Raw genomic sequence first — 24,777 nt, 5'->3', positions numbered from 1 at the left:
TATTATGCTCATTTTCTCTTAGTGCAGGGGGGATCCCTTGTACTTTCTCGAATTCTTTTGAATTGTACTCTTCATTAGTTTTGTACACATTATTTAGTGGTGTTTCAATTTAGGCACACACATATTCATTAGTGGTTTATGTTTATATGCAGGGTCCTCAAAGAAATTGAATTTGGGTCCTGAAGAAGGCTTTGGTCACTAAAATTTCAGACACCAGCCGAAACGTCAATGCATCCAAATGAAGTGGCCCAATAGTAATATTGGTTGCCCATACATGTATATACTAACATGAATAATTGTATAAGGTTTTGAAACATACTTTATACTGCCTGCAGTCAAGACCTTCTTGACGTAGACCCGCAGATAGATCTTTGTTTATGTTGGACTGGCAAACCGTGGTCTTTAGTCCGACTCTTTGGTACAGTTCAAACCCAATTATACAGAGTTCTATAATCATGTAATTTATGTTTTGAATTTATGACAATTCACAATTATTTAATGCGGATTTTGTTTTTTATATAATTGAGTTCTTTGGTGGTTTTGTTTGATTCATTTCAACAAGTATGTAAGGTTTTTCTTTTACATTTTTCTGCTTTCTTTTTCCCCTCCTTTATGTATAATTTGGGTTTCAGTATTCCAAACTGATTATATGCACAAATGTATGAACAATGTTTAAATGATTAATAACATGTTTATGCGTGCACAAACACTTGGATTAGATATGAATACTGTTGATTTGAAACAATTGTAATAGTAAAGACTGATTATTTTTTGTTTTAGCTATTTAATGGTTCAGATAATTTATATATCTATGCAAAGTTTGCCATATGACCTAATCTAAATATAGGTCTCAGTCTGTCCTGTTTTCTTTTGAAGGCTGAGGATGGAGGATTTATCCACCTCAACCTTCCTTTTTGGTTTGATTTGAAAGCATCTCTTTTTCTGCAATTTGCAGATAGATGTTGGGAACCTTCCCTTGGTACAAGTTCAGATTTAGGGGGAACAGGACCCTCTCGGGACAGGCAGCTGGAATCTGCATGGTCAGATTCTCAGCATCCCTTCTTTCCACCAACTTCTGCTTGCCAACACTGTGCTCTCCTTCTACTGCTACTCCAGCCACAGCTCCATCTAATGGCCTGCACCTGAAGGGAATTTTAAGCCGCTCTGCTTTCCTCTGGTGTGGGTCATTAAGCCCAACAAGCTGACTACCCCTACAGCATTGCTCTTAAGTCCTTTTCCTCGTCCCAGTAGTTAATCAATTATTGGACGTGTAGCCCCAACCAACCAACAGAATTGGGTTTTCTTGTGCACGTTTCTTTTTTTTTTAAAGGTAGATTTATTCCTTTTAAATGCCTTCAAGGAAGAGTTGCAAGATTTACAAGATTTTACTTTAAAAGGAGAAGGCAGTTCATCTAAGGTATAGATTTCCACGCATTGTATTTCTAGGAGTAAGGGGGATTTTCAACCTTCAAGACCTTAAATGGGTTTTCCTTATGGAGGGTGTTTAAAGATTTCACACTAGCTTTACCTCAAAAGGCTTAATGTGTGGTTCAGATGCATCATAACGGCAATACACCATTATATGCCTTGGTACTGGAAAAAGGTTCTTCCCTTGAAAAGACAAATACTGTGTCTCATCCCACAGGATCTCCTCACCACCCTGGGCCTTGTCTCCTTCCAGGTGAGCCTTCCGCAATACACCACCCCAAGGTCAGGATCAGCAAGTGTCTGCCTTTCCCTGGCCACCTGGGAGGATACTTTAGGTAGGGTTTTAGCGAAGGATTTATCTGGCTCTCTATGCTCTCAAAGTCCCAAATTGGCCCCAACTTGGTTGGTTCTAAAACATGGTGTATGGTTGTGCTATTCGATCTTCAAGCTCCACTCTATTTCCTTACCACTCTACTCCGTCCAACTCAAACCACCCTTTTCTTCCATGTCTAATTCCTCTTTTTCTACATTCTTTCTCTCCTACCACCTTTCTGCACCCTCCGATGTTACATTCTTTATGAACTTGCTACTTCCTTTTGCTTACTATTGCGCTTTCCTTTGCTGCTCTACTCTTCTTTTTCCACACTACTACCACCCTTTCACTCTATACTACTACCAACCTCCCTTCTCTGCACTACTGCTACTTGTAACTCCTTACCTTTCCTTTATTCTTCCCTGAACTCGTGGGCATGGTCCTGCACACCCTCTCAGTGAATTCACTATTCACACACTATACCCAAACCACCTTGCCCACCTTCTCCTAGCACTAACTCTAAAACCACTACCCCAGCAGCTAAATCTCAACAGATCAAGGGTGCCATTATCGACGCCAGATCTCTCCCAGCCCACGTACTAGACATTGTAGACCTTATCACGTCCCAAAAACTCGACTTTATTGCAATATCCGAAACATGGTTATATGCCGCTTCAGGACTTTTACTGTCCCTGGCCTTACTGCCAGACTATGGCATCGCCCGATGTGATCGCAACACGGCCCAAATCAGAGGGGGCGGAGTTGCCTTCATTCACAAAAACTCTCTTGCTCCAAGAGTGGCTACCAATTCCAAACTTGAGTCGGCTGAACTACTCTGTCAAGTTACCACTAACGCCTTATCAAACTGCCAACCTCCACCTTATCTACAGACCTCCTAGTCTTGCACCTTCCTTTGTTGGCGAATTGTCGTCCTTAATTCTCGACAAAACTAAAACCAACTTGCAAATTATCATCCTAGGTGACCTTAATCTGGGACTCGGTTACCCTAAAGACTCCACCGCCTCTGACTTGGAGAATGTACTAACTGACTTTGGCTTCACCATGCACATTCAAGAGCCTACCCACACCAAAGGGAGGACCCTTGACTGGTTAGCCAGCTCCATCTGCAATATTAATGTTCTCTCCAATACCCCCTGCTTATGGTCTGACCATCACATCATTACCTTTAATATTGAAGCGGCACCACACTCTCCTCCTTTAATATCTCCAGCCTTCCTCACTAGAAATAAAAGGGACATAACCAAAGAGAAACTTCTCCCACTGCTACTTCCATCTCTCAATGCAGTCACTTACTCCTGCACCGACCCTACAACCTTAGCAGACACTTACAATCGCACCATGCTCACAGCCATAAACTCAATCGCCCCTATCAAACTTAGGAAGTCTAAGCCACGTGCATACCTTAACTCTTGGTTTACACCTCAGTTAAGAGTGCTCTGCAAAGCTAAACGCTGCGCTGAAAATCATTGGAAAAGTCACCCTTCTGATGAGCACAAGGACGGCTTCATCCTTGCTTCCCTCACTTACAAAGATGCTATTATCACTGCAAAAAAGGAGTCTCTCAATAACCGTATAATGCAAGCAGACTCGAACACGAAAGAACTCTTTAAGATCTTAAAAGAACTTGAATCTCCAGCCACCCCCCTGACACCTGTTCCAAAGACGGTAAATGGTGTGCCAACATTCAGTCTGCCGTATTGAATAAAATCTCCACTCTACAATCCAAAATCAAAGACAAACAAGACAGCTTGAAACAGGACAATCGTCCACCAACCCCGTTAAGGGTGAGTCCTCTAGCTTCTCTTAATATTAAACCTTTTGCCTTCTCTCCACTCACCATTGCTGAGGTGGAAGACATTATTAAAAGAATCAAACCGTTAACTGTCAAGGCAATCCTTGCCCTGCTCCGATCATTAAGGATTCTGCCCATGACCTGGCCCCATTCATCACGGCCTTCATTAATCATCGTTTAAAACAAGAACTGTCCCTGACAACCTCAAGGACGCCTGGGTGATCCCACTGCTTAAAAAACCTTCCTTAGACCCAAGCATACCCACCAATTTCAGACCCATAACCACTGTCCCGTTCCTGCTCAAGATTTTAGACCTTGCGGCATACCTGCAGATCCAAGACTACTTGGAATCCAATAACCTCCTGGGTCTGCGGCATTCAGGATTCCGTCACAGACATGGGACCGAAACAGCCTTGATAGACTTGAAAACTCAAATTGAGGTCCTGAAAGACAATGGGGAAACTAGCCCATTACTACTCCTAGACCTTTCTGCGGCCTTTGATCTGGTCAATCATCAAATCCTATGCCGACAACTCCATTCTGCTGCCCACTTCTCTGACTCAGCCACGGCATGGATCACTTCCTTTCTGAGTAACAGATCCATGAGGGTCTTCTCACCCTCTGCAGCCGCTGACCCCACTCCAACTCACTGCAGCGTGTCCCTCAAGGATCCTGCGTGTCACCTACACTCTAAACGTTTTCACGCAACCTCTCTTTGATGTACTTGACTATCTGGGTGTCTCCTACACTAACTATGCAGACGACACCCAGATACTCATTCTCATCACTGGCGATTATATGGCTGATACCAAGGCCTTGAACAACGTCTATCTGGTCATCCAGGCTTGGATGGCCTAACACGAATTATGTCTTAACGACGACAAGACGGAGCTCCTCATCTTGGGCTCCTCGCAATATCTCAACAAACTAGATCCATCCTACCAGTCATTAATCATAGATGGAAATATCATTACCGTCTCTAAAGACACAAACATTAGGTTTCTATCTTGACGCCACTCTGTCACTGTCACGACAAACGAATGCAGTTAGATCAGCCTCTGCTTACACCTGTAAATTTATTGCAGCTTGCAGACCTTTTCTGACTACTCCTAACAGTATCCCCCTAGCCAAACGCTCATCATGTCTAAAATTGACTATTGTAGTGCCCTCTACCTGGGGACTAGTCAAGGGAACTTGAATAAACTACAAATCACTCAGAACAACGCCATCAGGGCAGCGCTAAACATTCCCAGAAACCACCACATTTCTGAAACCAGAACCAATCTACATTGGTTACATGTCAAGCAAAGAATCTCACTTAAAACACTTGCCCTTACTCCCAAATGCCTGGCCAACAAGGCACCCGCCTACCTCTGCAACCGACTCTCCCTCCACCCGACCTCAAAGATCCGCCCAGACTCACTGCCTATCGATTCCCTAGGTTCAAACTTCAAAAAGCTGGGGGCGTGAGCTTCCCTGTCCTAGCTTCTAAGCTATGGAACGCCCTCCCTGCTACTGTCCGATCCGAGGACTCTTAACACTTTCAAGCTGAAAATGAAATCATGGCTCCTGGCTCAGAACTGAGACATTCTGCTATTGCTCCCTCAACTCAGTTCACAGTCGCCTGCGTCTGCCTCTGACTCCTTGTTAATTTTAGGGCATATTCTACTAGCCGAACTGTAAGACTATGACCATAATCTACTCTGTTACGTTCTGATCCCTGTGCAAGGATTCCTTGCTCATTTTACATGTCTGCCTTTATATCTCACCACCTCAACTACTGCTATAAATACGTATATGTGACTATGTATGTAAATAACTTCAATTATGTAAATAACTTCTAGTCTTGCGCCCTGATGCCCCCGGGCCTAATGGTGCACGTTACAAATAAATAAAATACAAATTCAACCCTCCCCGCTTCTCTCCTGCACCCTTCCCCTCAGACCCCACTCCTAGACCATCCTCTACTGTGCTCACTCTTTCCTAACACTCCCTCTGATTTTTTTTTTCCTCCCACCCTCTATACAGCCCCTCTTCCTACCCTACACACAATTTGTTTCTCTCACAAATGTCACATCACTACTAAGCTCTACCACCAAGTCTCCAACACTTTGCTCTTCTGTCTGTCCTCCACCTACTCACGTGACCTCACCCAAACCCTGCCTCTCCTTCTGTCTCATTTTTAACTGTGGAGTTGGTGGCTCTGTGGCTCCATCCTTTTTCCATTAGCTGCATTGCCTGACTCTCTGCACCAATCATTGCCTCTTACACAGGTGAGGGGCTTTAGAAAGCAAAGCTCCAACCATAAAAAGGGTGAAACCCTATGCAGTTGCATGGCGCAGTGAAAACTGTCTTGGGTTGAAGAAGCAATGTATAAGATTTCATTGCCCTGCAAGACCTACAATTTCTGGAGCTAAAGGCTTACATTTGTGCTAGTGTGCATACCCACAATGCTTTGCTCATGTTGCTCTGACCTGAAGGGGAGGGTCCAGTGATGGCTACTGGGTAGCCTGTTACCACAAAACCGGTTGTTGCCAATAGCCAGTCCTGGTGCACTCCCAATGGGGATAACCCCTACTGACTATTTGTGTTTGGTGTTAAAAAAAAAGTTAATACAGCATTTATAAATGGAAACTAAATCAATATATAATTAAGGTCAACTTCAATTATGATCAGAATATAACTGGTATCTTTTGCATGCCAGTTCTTACCTCAAATTCTTGTTCAAACATACACGTATTTGTAACCCTTTAACAAACATTATTTTTGAATACGTGTAGCCTATACACCCTGACTGTATTCTTGCTAACGCGTTTCGGATTTTGTCACATCCTTCAAGGGCTATAATGTTGCTTTCAAAACCATTCTCAATGGACATCATTGCCTATAATGCAAAAACAAGTTTTCATATCACTCCAGGTGCATTCATATCGCTGTATATACAAAACAGCAGATCACTCGTACACTAACCTCCAGTCTGTATTACTATAACTGCATATTCATCTATGTAGACAAAACTAAATCGATAGTTGATTTATTACTTATGTTAATGTTAAAGGCATTTATCTAGCGCACTGTCACCAACAGAGTTGATCTCCAGGCGCTCAGGCGGATCTGTAACAAGAGGGTGGGGGGGTTAGGTTAGTCGGGTGAGAGGTAGAAGAGTGGTCTGCTGTTGGCGTATTCAGTTTGTTTTTCACTGTGCGCTGAGCTTTGGTGTAGGTGTTGAATCGGAGCCAGACCTTGTGTGCTGTTGATGTAGTTTATATGTTGTGTGTTGTTGGTGTGGTGAAGTCTGTGTGGTTTGCTGGGCGAGAGATGGTAGTGTGCTTTCCTGGGTAAGTTAAGTAGGCAGAGGTTTGAGGATGGGTTAGTAGGTTGTATGCCCTGGTTCTTACCAATCTTGTTTTAATTTAGGTGGTGTACCTGTGGGTATTCTTAGTGGCTGGTTAGGACTCTTGGTCATCTATACATTAGGTTTAGGTGTCACTGTGCGTCGCGTCGCTGGTTGTATCGTCTGGATCTTGGGTTGGAGGCTGGCTGTGTCCAGTCGTCTCCTTCTGGTGTAGGAGCTGTGGTTTGGCCAGCCCCTAGATTTCCGTTGTCTATGTCGACGGTGGTCTGCTGGGTTTGGGCCAGATTGTCATGGTTTGGTTGTGTATTTGGTCATTAGTGTCATCCTCTTATGGCTGGCTGTTAATTTGTGGTGTGATACATCATAGGTTGTCTTCACTGGCTTCTGTCTGTGGTTGGTCACTTGTCCATGGTCTGTTTTTCTTTTCTTTTTTTCGCCATTGTTTCTGGTGTGTATGTGCCTATGTGAGCGTTCATATGAATTATTCCGTGAAGAGCCAAGATTTTAGCAGTTTCCTGAATAGTAGGTGGTTCCTTGTGTTGCATATATTCTTTGCTAGGCTATTCCACATTTTGTATGCAACGTGAGAGAAAGAGGATCCTCCCGAGTTTTCTCTTGTTGTAAGGTTTTCGCTACAGACGTATTCTGCGCCTTGGTTCTGGATTGCTCTGTGCGTGATGCACATTGATTTGTTGTTTTATTGGTAGCCAGTGTAGCACTTTTAGCGCCGGAGTGATGTGCTCTCTTTGGGGTATTTTGAGGAGCAATCTGGCTGCCGCATTTTGTATGCGTTGTAGTTTTTTTAGGCGTCGTTCTGGCATACCCAGGTATAGGATGTTGGCGTAATCGACTCTGGATATGACAAGAGTGATGATGGTTAGTGTTTTTTGTTGGCAAATGATAGAAACGGTAGGATCCTTTTTGCTGCACGCAGTAAAAAGAAGCATTTCTTGAGTATAGCGTTCACTTGTGACTCTAGGGTGAGTTTGTTGTCCATCAGGACTCCTAGGTTTTTTATGGTCGATGATGGGGATGAGGTTGTACCAAGTTCCCTTGGCCAGGGGATCTAGTGGTTGTCTTCTACGTTTTTTGTGATGATCATTATTTCTGTTCTGCCCGGGATGAGTTTGAGGTAATTAAAATTCATCCAGTTGAATATATCACGAAGGCAGTTTTCAAGTGTTGTGTTTTCTTTTTGAGGGTCTAGTATTTTGAATGCTATTTGTGTATCGTTGGCTTAGTTGTAGTAGGTGAGGCCATGTCCTTCGATGATTTTGATCAGCAGAGAGAGGTAGATGTTGAATAAAAGTGGTGAGAAGGATGATTCTTGTGGTAAGCCTCATGTGGATTCGCTTTTATTCGATTTGAAGGGTTTCATCCATACAGTTTCTGTTATGTTTGTTAAGAAGGATTTGATCCATAGTGTGTTGCCTGTTATTCCCAGTCCTTCTAGTCTTGTGATGAGGATGTCGTGATTAACTGTGTCAAATACCACCAAGAGGTCTAGAAGTATCAAGGCCGTACTGTTGTCTGCGTTTGTTTTTAGGTCATCCCATATTGAGAGGAGAGCTGATTCCGTGCCTCTCATTGGCCTGAAACCAACTTGTGCCTGGTCCATTAGGCAGTGTTTTTTCCATGAATTCTTGGGTTGTTTTGTATATGTAAGTTTCAAGCAGTTTAGCTGTGTATGGGATGTTGGAGATGGGTCTGTAGTTGGAAAGGTCTTCTACATTTCCAGCTGTCTTTCAGTAGCGGTCTGATGTAGGCTGATTTGAATGATTGTGGCACTTTCCCTGTTGATACTGAGAGATTGAGGAGACTTCTGTGGTATTCCATGGGGGTTCCTTGGGTGAGGATAGATTTGTATATGTCCGGCGTGCAGGGGTCCTCAGGAGAGCCCATTTTGTTGCTTTGATTTACCAGTTTGCCGAGTCTCCACTGATATTTCTGGGAAGTTTCGTAGTTTGTTCAGGGGTTCCTCATGAGGGTCTGCGGGATCCGTCATCCGATCACATGGTATGTTTTGTATGGCTTGCTGGATTGTGATGATTTTGTTTTTGAAGTAGTCTGCTAGGCCATTGCACAGTTTCCTCAACGGTGTTGGCGTGTTGTTGCAGCCTGTTGGATTTTTTAATTTCTTTTATGATTTTGAAGAGTTCTTTTTGGGTGTTTGGAGCTGTAAAGATTCGGTTGTCGTAGTATTTCCTTTTTGCTTTTTGTAGGTGCGGATATGTTTACGTTTATTTTTCACGTCATTTGTTGTCCTCTATTGTAGATCTAGTCTTCGGTTTCTTTTTTTCATGTCGCTCAGTAGCAGTGTGAACCATTTTGCCATTGCTCTTTTACGTGAAGGGGTAAAAGGTTCTTCTTTGGTGGTTTTGACGATCGTTGATGTGATCCAGGTGTGGAGCAGGGCTACTTTTTTGTCTAGGTGGGCTTCTTCCATGATTATTGCTTGTGGTTTGCTGACTTCCAGGAGTTCAATTAGGTTGGAGTTTTTTATGGTTCTCCAATTCCCTTTCAGGCTGATTGTTTGTCTTGTCATTTGTTTGTAGGGGTGGTTATTGTGATTATGAAGGGAATGATGAGGTGGTCGCTCCAGATTATTTGGATTGGGGTGCTGTGGTGATAGTTTTTTTTTGGCGAAAATTGCATCAAGTGTGTGCCCAGCCGAGTGGGTTTCTCTTTTGACCAGTTGTTGTAGATTCATTGCTGCTAATTGACTGGTTAGCGATTTCTGTGTGGTTGTAGTTTCTTCGTCGAACCAGATACGGAAGTCTCCAAGGCTGATCAGATGATTGTGTTCGGTGGCTAGGGATGTGATTGCTTCTGTGAAGGTGGCCACGAAGGTTGAGTGCGTATGTTGGTTGTCTCTATATCATTATGAATTTCAGGTCTGTTTTGGGGTTTACTTATCCAAGTAAGATTTCACAACTACATGTTTCCTAACCGGCTAATTTTAACAATGCTCAGAACGTAATTGCTCACCTTAATATTAGGCACCCTTTGTCTTACTGCGGAATTCATTGTTTCCCTACTTGTACTGTATCGACACATGCAGGCGAGCCTAAAGGGGACAAACCATCCCGTTTGTTTGCTCCATAATGCATTGATACGTTTGTAGCTCAATGCGAGAACACTCGCGTTTCTATAACACTTACGTGTGGACTACGGGCTTCCTCAAAAGCGTGGCAGCAGACTACCGAAACCGGTAGTTGCCACGTGTCCATCCCATGTATTTACTGCAGTCATGGAAACCGCCAACACAAGGTTGGACCGTTTCCTGAAACACGCGGTGCCCATCTTAACATTACTAAAACATTGCGGGCATAGTACAAAGAGCATTTCTAATTTCCTCATCTTCCTTCTTGCACAGACTTTTTCTTGGAACACTTTACACAATGACTTCACCTGACTCACTAAAACAATATATATTTATCTGCAATTACATTCTTGGTACTGCTATCCGCTTTACTTTACCTCTGAGACAAAATGCCAACTCACATTCTCGATCTTCACGAGTCTCTGAAGACTCCAATGGTTATTTACCTCTAAACACATCATTCCCAGTCTGGTACATCTCCCCACACTCCTATTTTACACTAAATGCATTCTGTTGATTATTTCTACATGTTAGAGTGCCTTAGTAACTGTCTCCAAAACAGAACACTCCCCATGGTTTTATACTATGTTAAGTCACTACGAATGCCGTGTTCTTATTCCTCAGCATTAATTCCCTTCTCGTCGATCCACAGACCACTACTCTGCCGGTGCAAAGTCTGGTCACATTATGGTAGAGAATTTGCTCTGTGAGATCACTCGTGCCATATACTGATCCTGGTCCCATACCAAAAGTCAAGGTTATCAAAACACAATTCTCTACAAAAAAAAGTCAAGTCCCACTCGGTGTTCAATTGAGGCTATCGCTCTTTGTAACAAGTATAAAGCATGGCCCCCGTCCTTTTTGTTAGACACTCACTCCAAAATCACAAACTGAAGTTGGGCAATGTTGTGTTTTGCCTCAATAAAATGTACTGCTACTGATGATTTGTGGTTCCTCAGCATGCTATTAGACTTGTGCTCCGTCCAACGTGTCATGGCTTTCCGTGATGTTATCCCGACATAATACAAGCTGCAGGGGCATTTCAAGCCATAGACGACATTGGAGGAGTCCCAAGTACTCGTATGCCATATGAAGATTTTTTTGCCAGAGTGCAGGTGTCCAAGATAAAATTCTCCCTCAATATGTTACTACAATTTTGGCAATCATGGCAAGGCTGTGTTCCTGTGTGTTTAATTTTAGTCAGACCCCGCTTCAACTCCGCTTATGCTAGTGTATTCTTTTATGACCTACTTTTCTTGTACGCGAAGATTGGCGGAGTTGGGACTAACTTCCCTAAGGTATCGTCTAGCTTCGTAATTGCCCAGTTTCTCTTCACAATCTGCTTGAATTTGTGCTGAATAAGTTGTGACATAGTTTCGACTTTAATAGATCATCTCGTGGTATTTGCTCCGCCTTGCCGCCACTGCTTCCACCAAACCTGGATCATATTTCCTCTAGATACATTTTTGTTTCAGCTTATTCACTTGTATCTTGTATTCTTCCGTCAAGGAGATGTTCCGTTGTTACCTCGTGAATTAACCTAATGGTACACTATTGAATGTCCTTTTGAGGTTGAAAGCTTGTCGCAAGCAAAGACTGTTGCGATCATTTGCTTTGGTGAAAAGCCTTGTTTTAAGCATATTATCCTCACACTATACTTGAACATCAAGAAAATTGACATTTGTAAGACTATAACTCGAGGTAAACTTGATGCGTGGATGCATATTATCCATCATCTCATTGAAATGTTTCAACTCACCCGTCTGACCTCTCCATATTCCAAAGGCGACATCTATATGTCTTGTATATAGCAAAAGGTGTTGACTCCATCTCTCAGATCTCAAGACGTGTTCGGTCTCCAGATAAAGCATGTAAGAATTTGCATAGCCTGTGGCATTTGTGGCTTGGTTCAAATGTCTTATTCTAATATATATATATATATATGTGTCTGTAAGTATACATATTTATATGCACAAATAAATATGTATAGATAAATATCAGTGTTTATATTATGCACATGGTTTTCTACGAGCTGCACAGAAGTTTACATCAATTTTGCAGCTTAACTCAGCTTTGTTTCTTTAAAAAAGTGTAAAGACTGGAGCATCACACAATTGCTCAGTCGGAATTAAAACTTGACACATTTCTATTACAAATGCAGTGATCTGTGAAGTATTGTCCGTTTCATAAAATACAGTTGCTCTGAAAAAGCCTGGTGTTGCTCTAACATAGAGGTGATCAACTCGGATGCTTTGGCTTCAAATTCCCCTTATGCAGACCTCACTGTCAGTGAACATTTAAGAGGATAAGAAAAGAGTGACAGCTAGTGATTTTTTTTAAAGTGATGTGGCTTAAATGTTTTCCCTCCTATAGTGTAAGCAAGCGAAGTGAGCAAGCTTTAAGCCACTCGGGAGGTTTGGCAGGGTACCCCTATGAGATGTTTTTTCAGATACTAGGTCGATACAACAGCACAATTTTCAGGAACTTGCATAAGCCAAATTAGCACCCGCTGTGGGGGAGCCATCCAATGGGGTTGCTTGGATCATGTTCTGAATCCCACGATCCAAGCCTACCTTCCAAGCAGCCCAAAGGCTACCCCCCACACACACCCATGTCCCCACCACTGCACCCTTCCCTCTGGTTACTGTGACCTTCTTTTCCTGTTACCCCAGTCATCTTTATTCGTTTGGTGGCACCCAGCCCTCGAACTCCAAGGTTGCCATCTTGGATAAGTACTTTGCATGAGGTGTCTTGTTAATCAAATACATTGCAGTCAGCACCTTCAGTTTGCGGATTGGAAACCCAGGGAGCTAATTGCAATAATACCAGACTCGGCACGCTAGATTGGATGGTAAACACGCTGTAACTTGTGCTCGGGGCCGTTGCCACCGGATTGGATGTTGTTGTTTAATTAGCGCCATTGGCGGGTGCATCAACCAATCTGGTTGCTCAAAACCTGGGCTGAATTGAATGATCCAAGTCTGGGTTCTGAGAAACACAAGCAGTGAAGGCAACAGGCCGCCATCACCCCCCCTCCCACCCCATCTCCTCCCACCCCTGCTCTCCACTTCACTGTGCCCATTTCCCACCACTCCTGATCCCGTGTGCTCCCACTAGCTGTTGTGGTGATGCTGCACCACACCTCACTGTGAACAGAGTCCACAGATGGCTGCCATGGAAATGGAAGAAGGGTTCCACACCAGAGCCAAGACTTCCAGTTCCTTTGCGCACATATTGGGTGAGGGGATGCCTTTTTGACAGGGAGAGCGGTAAGGGGGAAGGCGGCGGCCGGTTGCATCCACTGCTTGTGTTGCGCTGAACCTGGGCTTGAGCAACCTGACTGGTTGATGCACCCGCCAAGGGTGCTAATTAAGCAATAATATCCGATCTGACAAACTGGATCAGATGGTAACGGCAAAGGGCCCAAGGTACAGGCCCTGGCTCCGTTGCCACCTAATCTGAGCCAGCAGGTTCTGGTATTATTGCTATTAGCACCACGGGTTTCCAATACGGAAACCCGGTGTGTGGAAATATATCTTGTAGGAATGAACACTCTCCCTGTGACCTGTAATTTACACAAATGTAGCAGATTCACAGGGTGGTAATGGCACCGGGCCCAGCATTAACTTGCAACCCCGGGCAGTTACCAACCGGTGGAGTCCCAAGAACGGGTGCTTGTTACTATATTGAAGTTTTAGTTTGGCAAGAAAGGCGAATTTTCCACGACTGCCTTCACTGTGCTGCAGCTAGATACTTGTATGTATAATGTTAAATGAGCTAGTTCTACTGTTTGGACCCCGGCCCTTTCTCTAGACAGTTCTTGGAGGCGAGCTGATATGCTCTTACTTCTTTGAGGAAGTGTTAGCAATTTAGGAACAAAGTGTATCATCTATTCTAACAATTTAATTTCGCTGTTCTTGTTGCCGTTAAGTAAAATGTACTCTACACATTCTTTTCACCGTTCATTTTCTTCATTGACCCACAGTTTGCCATGCTGAACTGAATGCCATTTTGAACAAAAACTCAGCGGATGTTAAAGGCTGCACCATGTATGTTGCCTTGTTCCCGTGTAATGAATGTGCAAAACTAGTCATCCAAGCAGGTAAGCAACTGTGCCAGCTTCTAGCTGCCCGAATACTGCCTACTGCTCACTACAGCTCAGTAGCATTGGAATTGTTGGTTAAAATTTTGATTGAACAAAGTAAACGTGACACAGTCAAATTAATTAGCTTCTCAACTAAGAGTAACTTTAGCTTGTTGTTAAAATCCTATATGATGATTCTGGAATTAAGGTGTTGGATTTAGGTCTACTTCATCTTCATAGTCCTCTTTGAAAGGTGGCACTCGTTTTTGATAATTTAAATAGCAGGTTTTCAAAGCATAAATGTTATAGTTTGCATTTCTTAGTATGCTAGGTTTGGCTATTAAACCACCAATAAACCAGAATGATTGCATTGGTCCACGGATTTGCAGGAGAGGGGATGTGACGGACATTTACCCTGTGGGCATAGTTTTGTTATTTAATCACCAATTGTATGCCCATGGCAGTACTAACCCCTATGGCCATTCGGAACCACGACTTGGGCCTCTTCTCCCAAAACACACCCTCCTGGCATATCTTTGAGCTAGCTCGATCATGCAGTAACAAGTAACGTCAAACTGTGATGTGTTGGGCCTGCCAGAGGTATTTATAAGCAATCTTGTCTCCTTGCATCTAATCCTTGCACTGAGTCCTATTGAACACCAGCGTTCGTAAATTGAACAGTTTGGCGTTTTTATAGGTGTCAGCCTTGTGCCAGGCATTGACATATGCCAAGGTACTCGCACAATTTCCATCTGTTTCTATTTTATGGCCGGATAGGAAGTACTATTATGACGACATCTGGCAAGTGCCTATCTCGTTCCTGTACAAAAACAAAAAATGGTTGACTTTGCCAATGCTTGTTTTTAATTGGGGTGTGTTCGTTTCTGGCTCATAAGCTGTCAATGTAACTTTGGCATTGATGCAAGAAATAATTTCTCTGTTCCAACATATTCTGCATTGGTTAGTGGCAATTAATTCTATTTCTGCGCCGTATAACATTTTTTACACACATGTGAATGTGTAACCTGGAAAATATTTCTAGATTTTTATCCATGTTCCTAAAAATGCCATGAACCGCCCGTTTCTTTTTTTCACTGGGAAAAAGTCAGTGTTGGTGGCGTTTTACCTCGCGCTTCCTTAACTTCCCAACTTTCTATTTGCAAAGGGGTGAACAAAGGTCTGTCTAAAGTACACCTATGGTCGTCTTCAGGTAGAAACCCTGAACTCCAGTGCGATGTCTAAGGCACCCCCCCCCCCCCAACCGCTAGGTATCTCCCTCCTGTGGGATGCCGTCTTCATTTCTAACATGACTAGCATCTGTGACCTGCACTCTCCCGCCTCTGCCACAAAGGTCGGACGGGCCATGAAACTCTGCAATGTCTGTCCTCTCTCGTGTGTGGCACAGTCGAACCCCAGATGAACTGGAGGATTTCCCCTGCAAGGTATGCTCTGTGTGGTGGGTGTGTTCCTGGGGGGCTACAGCCCGCCCTCCTCTTCCTCTCCCCAGCTCATGATATATGATGGAAACGTTGCACCAACGAGGAATCCATGATTATGGCATAATTTACTGCAGATGACTGACGGCGGCTAGTCTACACTCCTGTGACCTGAGAACTCTATTTGTGTGTCCTCGTGTTCATCAATAAGTAAGAAGCACAGACTACAAAAGGCTACATATGATGGTGACACCATCAACAAGTCGTAGACGTACTGGATTAACAGTGGCATGCCAGGGTTGCGTGTTGGTTTCGTCTTCCCCCTGATCGCTGTCAGCACTGTCTTCGAGGAGTACGCACACTAACTAATGGACTGCCTCCTGTAAAATGGAGTAAGAAACTACATGGTGTTTTGCGAACACTTGCAAGACCATATATAGGATCCAAGGTAGGATTCCCAGAGGCCCCCCATACCTTAATAGTTACCACAGCGATAAGCTGTTCCACTGCCATCACCAGGTAGTTTTGATTGAACAATTCTGCAACGTCACCATCACAGCTCTGTGTCACTCCATACGGCTGTTCAGACTCAAGAATTCGGATTGAGCACCGGTAGGGTCCCCGACACAAAGCCCTGATGAAGGCGGCATTCAAGCAGCCAGAGACCGCTAAAACGTCCACAGGGAACAATTTGATCACGATTTGTTCCCTCACCGAGATCTCTTAAAATCAGATCTTTCCAAGTTGACTTTGAAAGTTTAAAAGAAATGAAGCCCCTGATACAATACTTAAGTACGACCCTAATCCTCTCAGTGCTAACAAAGGCCCTGACAGAAGCTGATTATAGAACACAGCCCATACACAGGGCAGATAAATGTACTTGAATTGAACAAAAGTTGACACACAGGAACAATGTCAACTATTTTGTCGTCTTTTTCCACTTCCCGCTCCCATGTATTTTTGCACAAAATTCCAGGACAAACTGTCTAATTAAAGACCTAGGGACTCTAGGTCCACATTTTGTTCCATTAAGCTTTCGTTTCAGAAATAAGATGAAACATCACAAATTTGTGCTTATTTCTTTTCCATGCCTATTTCATTTAGAACTGTACACTTAGATATACCGTTCCGTCCCACGGAAACAAATTCCCTTTACACTGATTAGTTATGACTAATTGCTACAACCACTTGCAAAACATCCATGATTGTTGATTTTATGACATTGTAATGATTATTATGAAATGTGATTTATATTTCATGTTCACATTCTGAATAATTTTTGTTGAGTAAAACAAATACATTGATCCTTTTCACTTTGACATTTTGTAACCCTGCTTTATTAAGATTAGTGGTGGGTACTCGTAGACCTTTATTCGAGGATCTCCAACTGTAGAGACCCGCTCCTATGACCACCTAATAGCCCAAATGGATGGGTTAATTTAGTGAATTCATATTTTTCCATCCCATGAGATCAATACAGAGGAAACCAGAAGCACTTTTAATAAAAGAACCTCTGTCGGGCCCATACAAGTGTGTATTACCTGATTTGTATAGTATTTGCTGAAAACTACTGAAGTCAGGGCTGGAAATTGGAGTAAGTGGGGAGTAAGCAAGATAGTAAGCAAGATCAAAAAATGAACATATCCATCCATCTGCTCTAAGGCACTGTTCAGGTGGCCCTGTGCTCACCAAGCCCTTTCTGGTTCTCAGTATCCTGAATCTCCAGGGCTGCTTGCCACATTTTGATGGAGACCACATCATTTTGTGTTCCAGAACTGTGCCACAAACAGTATTTTTCTTAATGGTCCTTAAAACGTTCAGTTCATTAAACATGCACACACAAAATATGATATACAGAGTTGCAGAGCTTACATGACTCTACAGGAAACGGAAATATAAATGACTGCAGTAGCGGCACTATAGTTGAGGGTACATGACAATTTACTTAGGAAAATGTGAACATGTGTGGCAAGTTACTGTTCTGAACAAATTTGAACACTTCTACCAAATTTCATGTTGTAAAAGAATGGGCAACGTTTTGTTTCACAGAATATCAAGAAAACGGGTTGCTTCAATTGTTCAGATTTGGAAGACAACTGCCCTAATCTTACAGTTGTGCACGACACAAAAAGTTTGAAAATCTTATCACCCAATCTTCAGCTAAAATGTGATAGATTTGTACTTTCTAGTTTGCTTCACTATGTGCTGAGGGGTGCATTTAAAGGCCCCAAACAGAAGTCCCTTTCACATGAATAGCAAGATTTTAAACCCAAACAAAAATTGCCTGTTTTGTTTATTATTTGTATTGCGCATCAGACCGGGTGGTAACAGGGCACAGGAGTTACAAGAAGGTTCACAGCTTAGGTTACAGGAGTAAATTACACATAGCAAATAAGAACAGGCCAGGCACAGGTAGCAAGTACATGTCAACCCACAAATAGATAGGAACACAGGCAAAAGCGCAATGCCTAAAACGTAGGAGCAGTGGGTATGGCAGCAGACCTAATGGTCAGTTGTCTTGAGCCAGTTGATGTAGCTATGTCTAAAGTTCTGGTATGATTGATCAGCTTTGAGTGAAGGTGGCAGGGAGTTCCACAGCTGGGCTGCTTTGACAGGAAAGCTGCTGCCCCCGACCTTTGATAGTTTAAACCTGGGAATAGTGAATCAGTTGGTATTAATTAGTCTAGAGGGTCTAGAAGAGGTCCTTCTGTGGAATCTCTCAGAGAGAGAACTAGGAGCAGCATTATTTAGTGTTTTATTTGTAAGCGAGACAGTTTTTAGCTGGATTTTGTCAATAGTAGAAAGCTAATTATTCTGGCGACTGAACTCAGAAATATGTTCTCTCCTGGCTACGCCAAGGGCTGCTCTGAGGGCGTTATTTTGGAGAGTTTGGATTCTTCTAATGATATATTTGTTGGCGCCAATGTAGAGGGCGTTGGAGTATCAAGCTTGGACAGGATGAGGGCTCTGGCCAGGATGATGCAGCTATTATTGGAGAGAAATGGTTTTCCGGTTCTGATAAGTTTACAAGTGTAAGCGGTGGCAGAGGCCATGGTTTTGCCTTGTTTAGTGAAGGTGAGAGTGGAGTCAAGCTAAAAGCCTAAGGTCTTTACCTCAGTGACGACTTTGATAAGGTTGCCATCAATTATGAAGGAAGTATATTCATGGCCTAGTTTTTTTAGATTAGTTGGGGTGCCCAGGATGATGTTCTCGGTTTAGTCATCATTCAGGCATAGACCGTGCGTTGCCATCCATGTCTGGATGATGAGGTAAACTCTATTCACCAAGACCAAATCCTTAACATGAGAATCGGAGTATCATCTGCCTAGTTAGTGTAGGCGATACCAAGATGGTCCAGATCATCGAAAAGGGGCTTAGTAAATCTGTTCTACAAGGTGGGAGAGACACAAGAGCCCTGCGGCACTCAGCAGGTGATCGGGATGGGGTCTGCGGCTGCTGAAGGGGAGAAGACCCTCATGGCCCCGTCACTTAAGAATGACTCAATCCAGGCTATGGCCTCTTTAGAGAAATGTGCGGCCGAGTCTAGATGGCTGCATAAAACCTTATGATCAACAAGATCAAAATCAGCCGAGAGGTCGAGGAGGAGCAGGAGCGCTGATTTCCCTTTGTCCCTTAGCTCGTTGACTTGGGCCTTCAGTTCGATGAGGGTGGTTTATGTTCCGTGTTGGGGACGGAAACCAGATTGGCGAGCTCCTAAAAGGTGGTGTAATTCCAGGTATTTGTGAATTTGTAGGTATGCAACCTTGTGTAAAAATGTTAACAGAGGGTACTGTCGTGATAGCCTGTAGTTGGTTGATATCGAAGGGTCTAGGCTTTTTTTTAGCAGTGGGAACCTCATGATTCTTTGAGGTTGCTGTGAATGGTGCCAGTCGTGAATGAGGCATTGATAAGCTTTGATATGAAGGGGGCTATATCCCTAGCTGCATCCTTGATAAGTTGGGCTGGACAGAGGTCACCCTGGCAGTTGGAGGGTTTGAGTGAAAGAATAACTTTTTCCACCTCAAGAATAGAAGGTTTGGAAAAATTGAAGCGAGTGGGTGGGTGGTTGGCCTGGCGTTCGTTTTTATTTTTTCAAGTAAAGTTAAAGAGCCATGTGGAAAGGGGCCGACGCATCCCTACCAAATGACAAGCAGCATTTTAATTTACAAAAGGAGGAATCAAAGATCCCTGTCACGTGGAAAACAGGATTTTTAAACATTGAAAACAAAAAAGGCTTGCACATGTGTGTGCAAATAAACGGCTTTAAAAAGCAAAAGTGGAAAAAATATCACTGCTCACAGAAAAATGTCAGGAAAACAAAACGTGTGGGTTGACAAAAGCAATGTATATTATGTTTCTCCGTATATAATATAGGAGTCTTGGGAGCATATCTCAGCGGCAACGTGCCCGCCTGGGAAGCAAGACGGCACGGAGCAACATAGGTTCGATCCCCTGGTCTGCGGTTAGAAACCCCTGGGTATGAAGAGCGTTATAAAAAACCTATCATATCATAGATATCATGTCATAAGGGTACCTGTAATAATGAAGGTCCTCCAGGTAAGCAATCGGCAATAAACACATATGCAGCTATGAGGTTGGAAAGTTTCTTCTTGCACACTTTTTACAATCAAGGCTCAAATTTCTTATAAAACCAAATACAGACACTATTCTATTTTAAAAATCCCATAAGTAATCCAAAGTTTGATATCACAAAATGTCATTCCACAATACATACACATACTTTCTCATCGCACATCCAAAACCAATTCTACGCTAGCATGGGTTGTCAGTTCCATAAAACCCTTTCAACAAAATAGTCCATTCTTCACACTCTTCCAAAGGTCAAGTGTGTGTCATGGCCACAGGCCCCAGAACACAAAAACCACACCATCTACTGATGGGGGCAATGGGTCACTTGACTCAATTATGAACCTTTGGGACCCATAAACACAGGGGCCCTGGCTGGACTCAGTCCTGGTTCCTTTGGTGCCAGGCTCATATAGAGATGTGAGCAGGAACACTTTATTTCAGTGCAGGAGTGCGTTTACTTTATTTCAGTGCAGGAGTGCTTTTATTTAACAAGAACTTTCCAGGAGCTGATGCATCCTCATGTGCTGACTCATCGGGTGTGGCAGGCAGGCTGAACCTGGTGGGCATGGCTTCAGAAGCTCAGCTATATAAGCTGCTCCATCCTTCAGGCCGGTGCTTCACGTTACTGTGCACTCACGTGCAACGTGACGCTCACCGCTGCTTCAACCAGTTTACTTACCTTTACCAGGCGTTCTCCTGCATACTAGCCTCCTGGAAACCGGTGCTTCATCCATTCATCTGCAGACTCATCTCCTGACATCCAATGATCTTGATCCCGACGCCGCAGCACTGCGCTCTGCATCGACAAACTCAGACCCTGTGAAGAAGAAGAAAGACCAGCTTTGTTCCTCGTTCCCTCCGGCTGCCGCCTCGAGCTCTGCAGCTTCTGCCGGGCCGGCAACATCACCTGCAAGGGAAGAAGGCAAAAGAGCAAACAAAAGAGGAACGGACCGCAATACAAGACAACAAACTTTACAATACAACAAAACAGACGAGGAAAGACAAAGGCAAGCAGGACTGGACTGCCACGTGCAAGGGACCAGTGAAGGAACTCTGTCCAGATCATACAAGCGTCCCTGCCAGAAGCAGCAGGTCGGAGTGCTCGCCAAAACTAATCAACAGGAGCAGTCCCGAGCAGCATCACCTAATACCACCAGTCACCACATAAGCGCAGAGGGCGAAGTCTGACCTGAGCGACCTCTCCCCCGGGATGGCTGCAACCGTGCCCCAAGGCCTCCGCAGAGACCAGGTGAGCGTAACAGTGTGTATATTTGTTAAATGGCACAAATACAGCTTATTAACACAGTCTACACGTGTTTTGGTTGGTATAGGGTTTCTGATTTAGCTTCGAGTTAGTCTGACCTTCTTCAGGACATGCGTGGAGTCAACATAATCCAGTGGAAGATGTCTTCACAAACACTATAAAAACAAACCATACAACCTAATTTTTTCTTTTTTATATTTACGAGTGTGTAATCGCCAAAGCGATTTTTACAAGCTTTCAACTCGAGAAGAAAAAAAAAGCATGAGAATCGTAATAGTTTCAGATTTCAGCAGAGCAATTTTTACTTTAGTCTGTTGTTCGCCTTGCTCCATTAAGCGGTTTGTTCTGGTGGCATTTGGCCTAAACTGGCGAAAATGTGATCTTTTATTTTACTTTATTACATTTATATTGCGCAACCATAAACCCATAGGTGTGAGGGCGCAGACAAGACAAATAAAGACTTGGAGAGCCCGAGAGCATCAAGATCCGAGAAGAGGGACTGGGAGTCCTAAACTATTTGAAAAGGAAGGTTTTTAAGTCCTTCTTGAAGTTGCTCAGAGCTGCAGAGTTTCTCAGCTGAACTCGTAAAGTGTTCCAGATAGCCGGTGCTGCAAGGGCAAAGGCACCACATTGTGCTTTTTTGCTTTTGAATTTGGGCTGGAGAAGCAGATTCTGATTGTTAGAGCGAAGATTTCTGAGGTTAGGTTTTATTCCTATGTACCTTTGTAGGTAAATGGGCATCGGGCCCTCAAGACATTTAAAAGTAATAACCATGAGTTTGAAAGTGATTCGCGCATCCACAGGCAACCAGTGCAATGCGCGACGTACTTCGGATATATAGTTATTACTTTTAAATGTATTGAGGGCTCTATGCCCATTTACCTACAAAGGTACATAGGAATAAAACCTAACCTCAGAAATCTTTGCTCTAACAATCAGAATATATCTAAAAATGTTACCGCGGTGATGCCCAGGAAGTCCTTTCACCTCCTATCAGACGCGACTACCATAGGTCTTCTTCAGTGAGATATGCTTTAGCCAAATGATGAGACAAGTAGGTGTTTGAAAGCGGTGAGTTCCAGGGCAAGATAATAGCTTATGATGACTTGATTCAAGTTCTGAAGGTGATTCACAGAAACGGCAGTTGTTAGTAGTCGAAGCCCCTCTGATCTTCAGTATCTCGTTCGATGGTAAAAGATTTAGATGTGCTCTTAGTAGAGTAGATTTTAGTTTTTAAGTGGGATGCCCTTTTTAGAAGGGGTTGAATAACGTTTAGTTTACGTTCTGTAGGTGGTAAATGTGCTTTCAGTTTGTAGGTGAGCGCTTTCTCTAGAGTTAAAATCCAGTCGAGTTCATCAAGTCTTGTTTCGTTTTTGTAGGAGCTCTTCAACCGAACTGCCACACATATCCAAGTTTTCTTTGCAATCTCTTTCCCATTGGTCCAACAGTTTGCTTTTTCCAGCGCTCAACTCTGACCTCAGCAGAGAGAAGATCGGAGGGCTCAACGGGCCAATGGTTTTTCGGTACAGCATGATGCTGTTTCTGGCCACGCTAGCCGCAAGTGAGTTAAGTGAAAGTTCTCGCCTAATCAAAACTATGGGTGTCAATCTGGGGAGATTTAATACTGATCGCCAGAAAAGGCTTTCTAACATGAGCCAGATCTGTTTTGGAAGAAACAGGGCCTCTGCTCCGTTTGTGACGGATGGAATCACTTTAGCTTGATAGAATTTTATAATCGGGAGCAGAGAGAAACGGCCGTACTGCTTGTCGAGAATTTTGGCTTGAGAAATTAGGTTCCATGTTTTATTATGGAGGTGAGATTGCAATGAGTTTTCCTTTTTTGTGCTGTCCACCATCACACCCAAGTATTTCAATTCCAAGACCTGTTCAACTCTGTCGCCTTCAAGATACCATTTTTCGTTTCCTTTTTTTCCCCTCTGAGCCTTTTCTAAGACCAAGATCTTTGTTTTAGAATTGTTTACTTCGAGGTCGTTTTCCGCAGTGTACTTCACCATGGAGTCAAGTTCCTGTTGCAGACCAATGACTGTCTGGTCCAGTTGGATCAGATTGTCTGCATATAGTAGGCGAGGCACCTTATCGTGGCCAATTTTCAGAGGAAAGGATCTAATCTGGGCGTTCGCTTCTTTATAGTCCTCCGAAATAGGCCAGGAAAAGGGCCAGAGCCAAGGGCTGCTTTACTCCTCGCGTTGTGGTTATCGCTGAAGAAAGTAAGCCGCGTTTGTTCAGCCGAACACGAATGGTGGTATCAGTGTGGAGGGCTTTTAACAGACCTGCGAGGCGGCCAGAGTTTGGACCTGTTGACAAGGTCGAAGGCCTGCATTAGGTCTATAAATGCCAAATAGACCCTTGGGCTACCTTCGAAAATGTTGGTCTTGAGGGCACTGAGGAGCATGATGATACTTGTGCTGGTTACTTTCTTAAATCCTCATTGAAGTGGATCTGCACTTGGAGCGTCTTTCGACTGTAGTTGCAATTTTTTTAATCGCAAGCTGCCGTAGACTTTTCCGATTACATCAAGGAGAGCCACTGGCCGAAAAGTTCGGGGATCGTTCTTGCAGCCCTTTTTGAAGATCGGAACGATCACAGACGTCCATGATGCAGGAGTTTTTCTTAATTTTGAGCATCTTTTGAATATTAGGCTTAGCAAATTGGACCATTCAATGGGTGAGCTTTTTAGGTCCACATTTGTAATGCCGTCCGGCCCTGGTGCTCTTGAGTTTTTCAGGTTAACTAAGCACCCTCTGAGGTCTTTGGTGTCATGAAGGTCCACCCATGGCGAGGAATTGTTGGTTGGTGATGTTTCAAAAGCTGACATGGCTTCGAACAACTTTGAATAGAATTTTACCCAGCTTTGCTCGGGGATTCCATTTGTTAGTAGTTCGTCTGTGGCATTGCCCAATGGTCTAATTAATTTCCAGAAGTCTCGAGAGTTTGCTTCAGGTACGCTTTTTAGCATTTCGGCAGAATCCTGTTGTTAAAGGATCAGGCGGTAGGATCTCAGCCAGGATTTATAGCTCCGCACTGCCTCTTTTGCGCTAGACCTGTTCTGAGTGGTGTTCACTCGTGAGGCAATCCTTCTGGCTTTCCAGACTTTGTTACGATTAGATGCCAAAAGGGGATTGAAAGTGCGAGTATGGATATTCTGGGCTTTGCTTTTTTCCTTCGTCCTGTTAGCTGTTCCTCCGAATAGTTCAAGGAGAGGTCTATAATCAACTTGCGATTCATTTTCCGAAGTTGTGTATTTGTCCTTTATGGACTTGATGACAATACAACCTAATTCTACACCAACCTCTTCCATTATAGCACAAAGCACAAGTCAATTGTGAGTATAATTCTATCATTATACAGGTTCACAAAGTGTAATATTGGA

General features: G+C 43.5%; 1 protein-coding gene across 1 annotated transcript in view; it reads left to right on the top strand.

Moving 5' to 3' along the window:
* Window positions 1–24,777, top strand: part of DCTD (dCMP deaminase) — a 306,663-nt gene that overhangs the window by 120,920 nt on the left and 160,966 nt on the right. Inside the window, exon 4 of the mRNA XM_069631471.1 lies at window positions 13,998–14,114. Within this exon, the coding sequence (XP_069487572.1) occupies window positions 13,998–14,114 (117 nt within the window). The remainder of the gene's footprint in view (window positions 1–13,997; window positions 14,115–24,777) is intronic.

Source organism: Ambystoma mexicanum, chromosome 6q, assembly GCF_040938575.1.
Source record: "Ambystoma mexicanum isolate Mex_15411 chromosome 6q, UKY_AmexF1_1, whole genome shotgun sequence".
Taxonomy (NCBI): domain Eukaryota; kingdom Metazoa; phylum Chordata; class Amphibia; order Caudata; family Ambystomatidae; genus Ambystoma; species Ambystoma mexicanum.
This window is presented reverse-complemented; position numbering and strand designations above follow the sequence as displayed.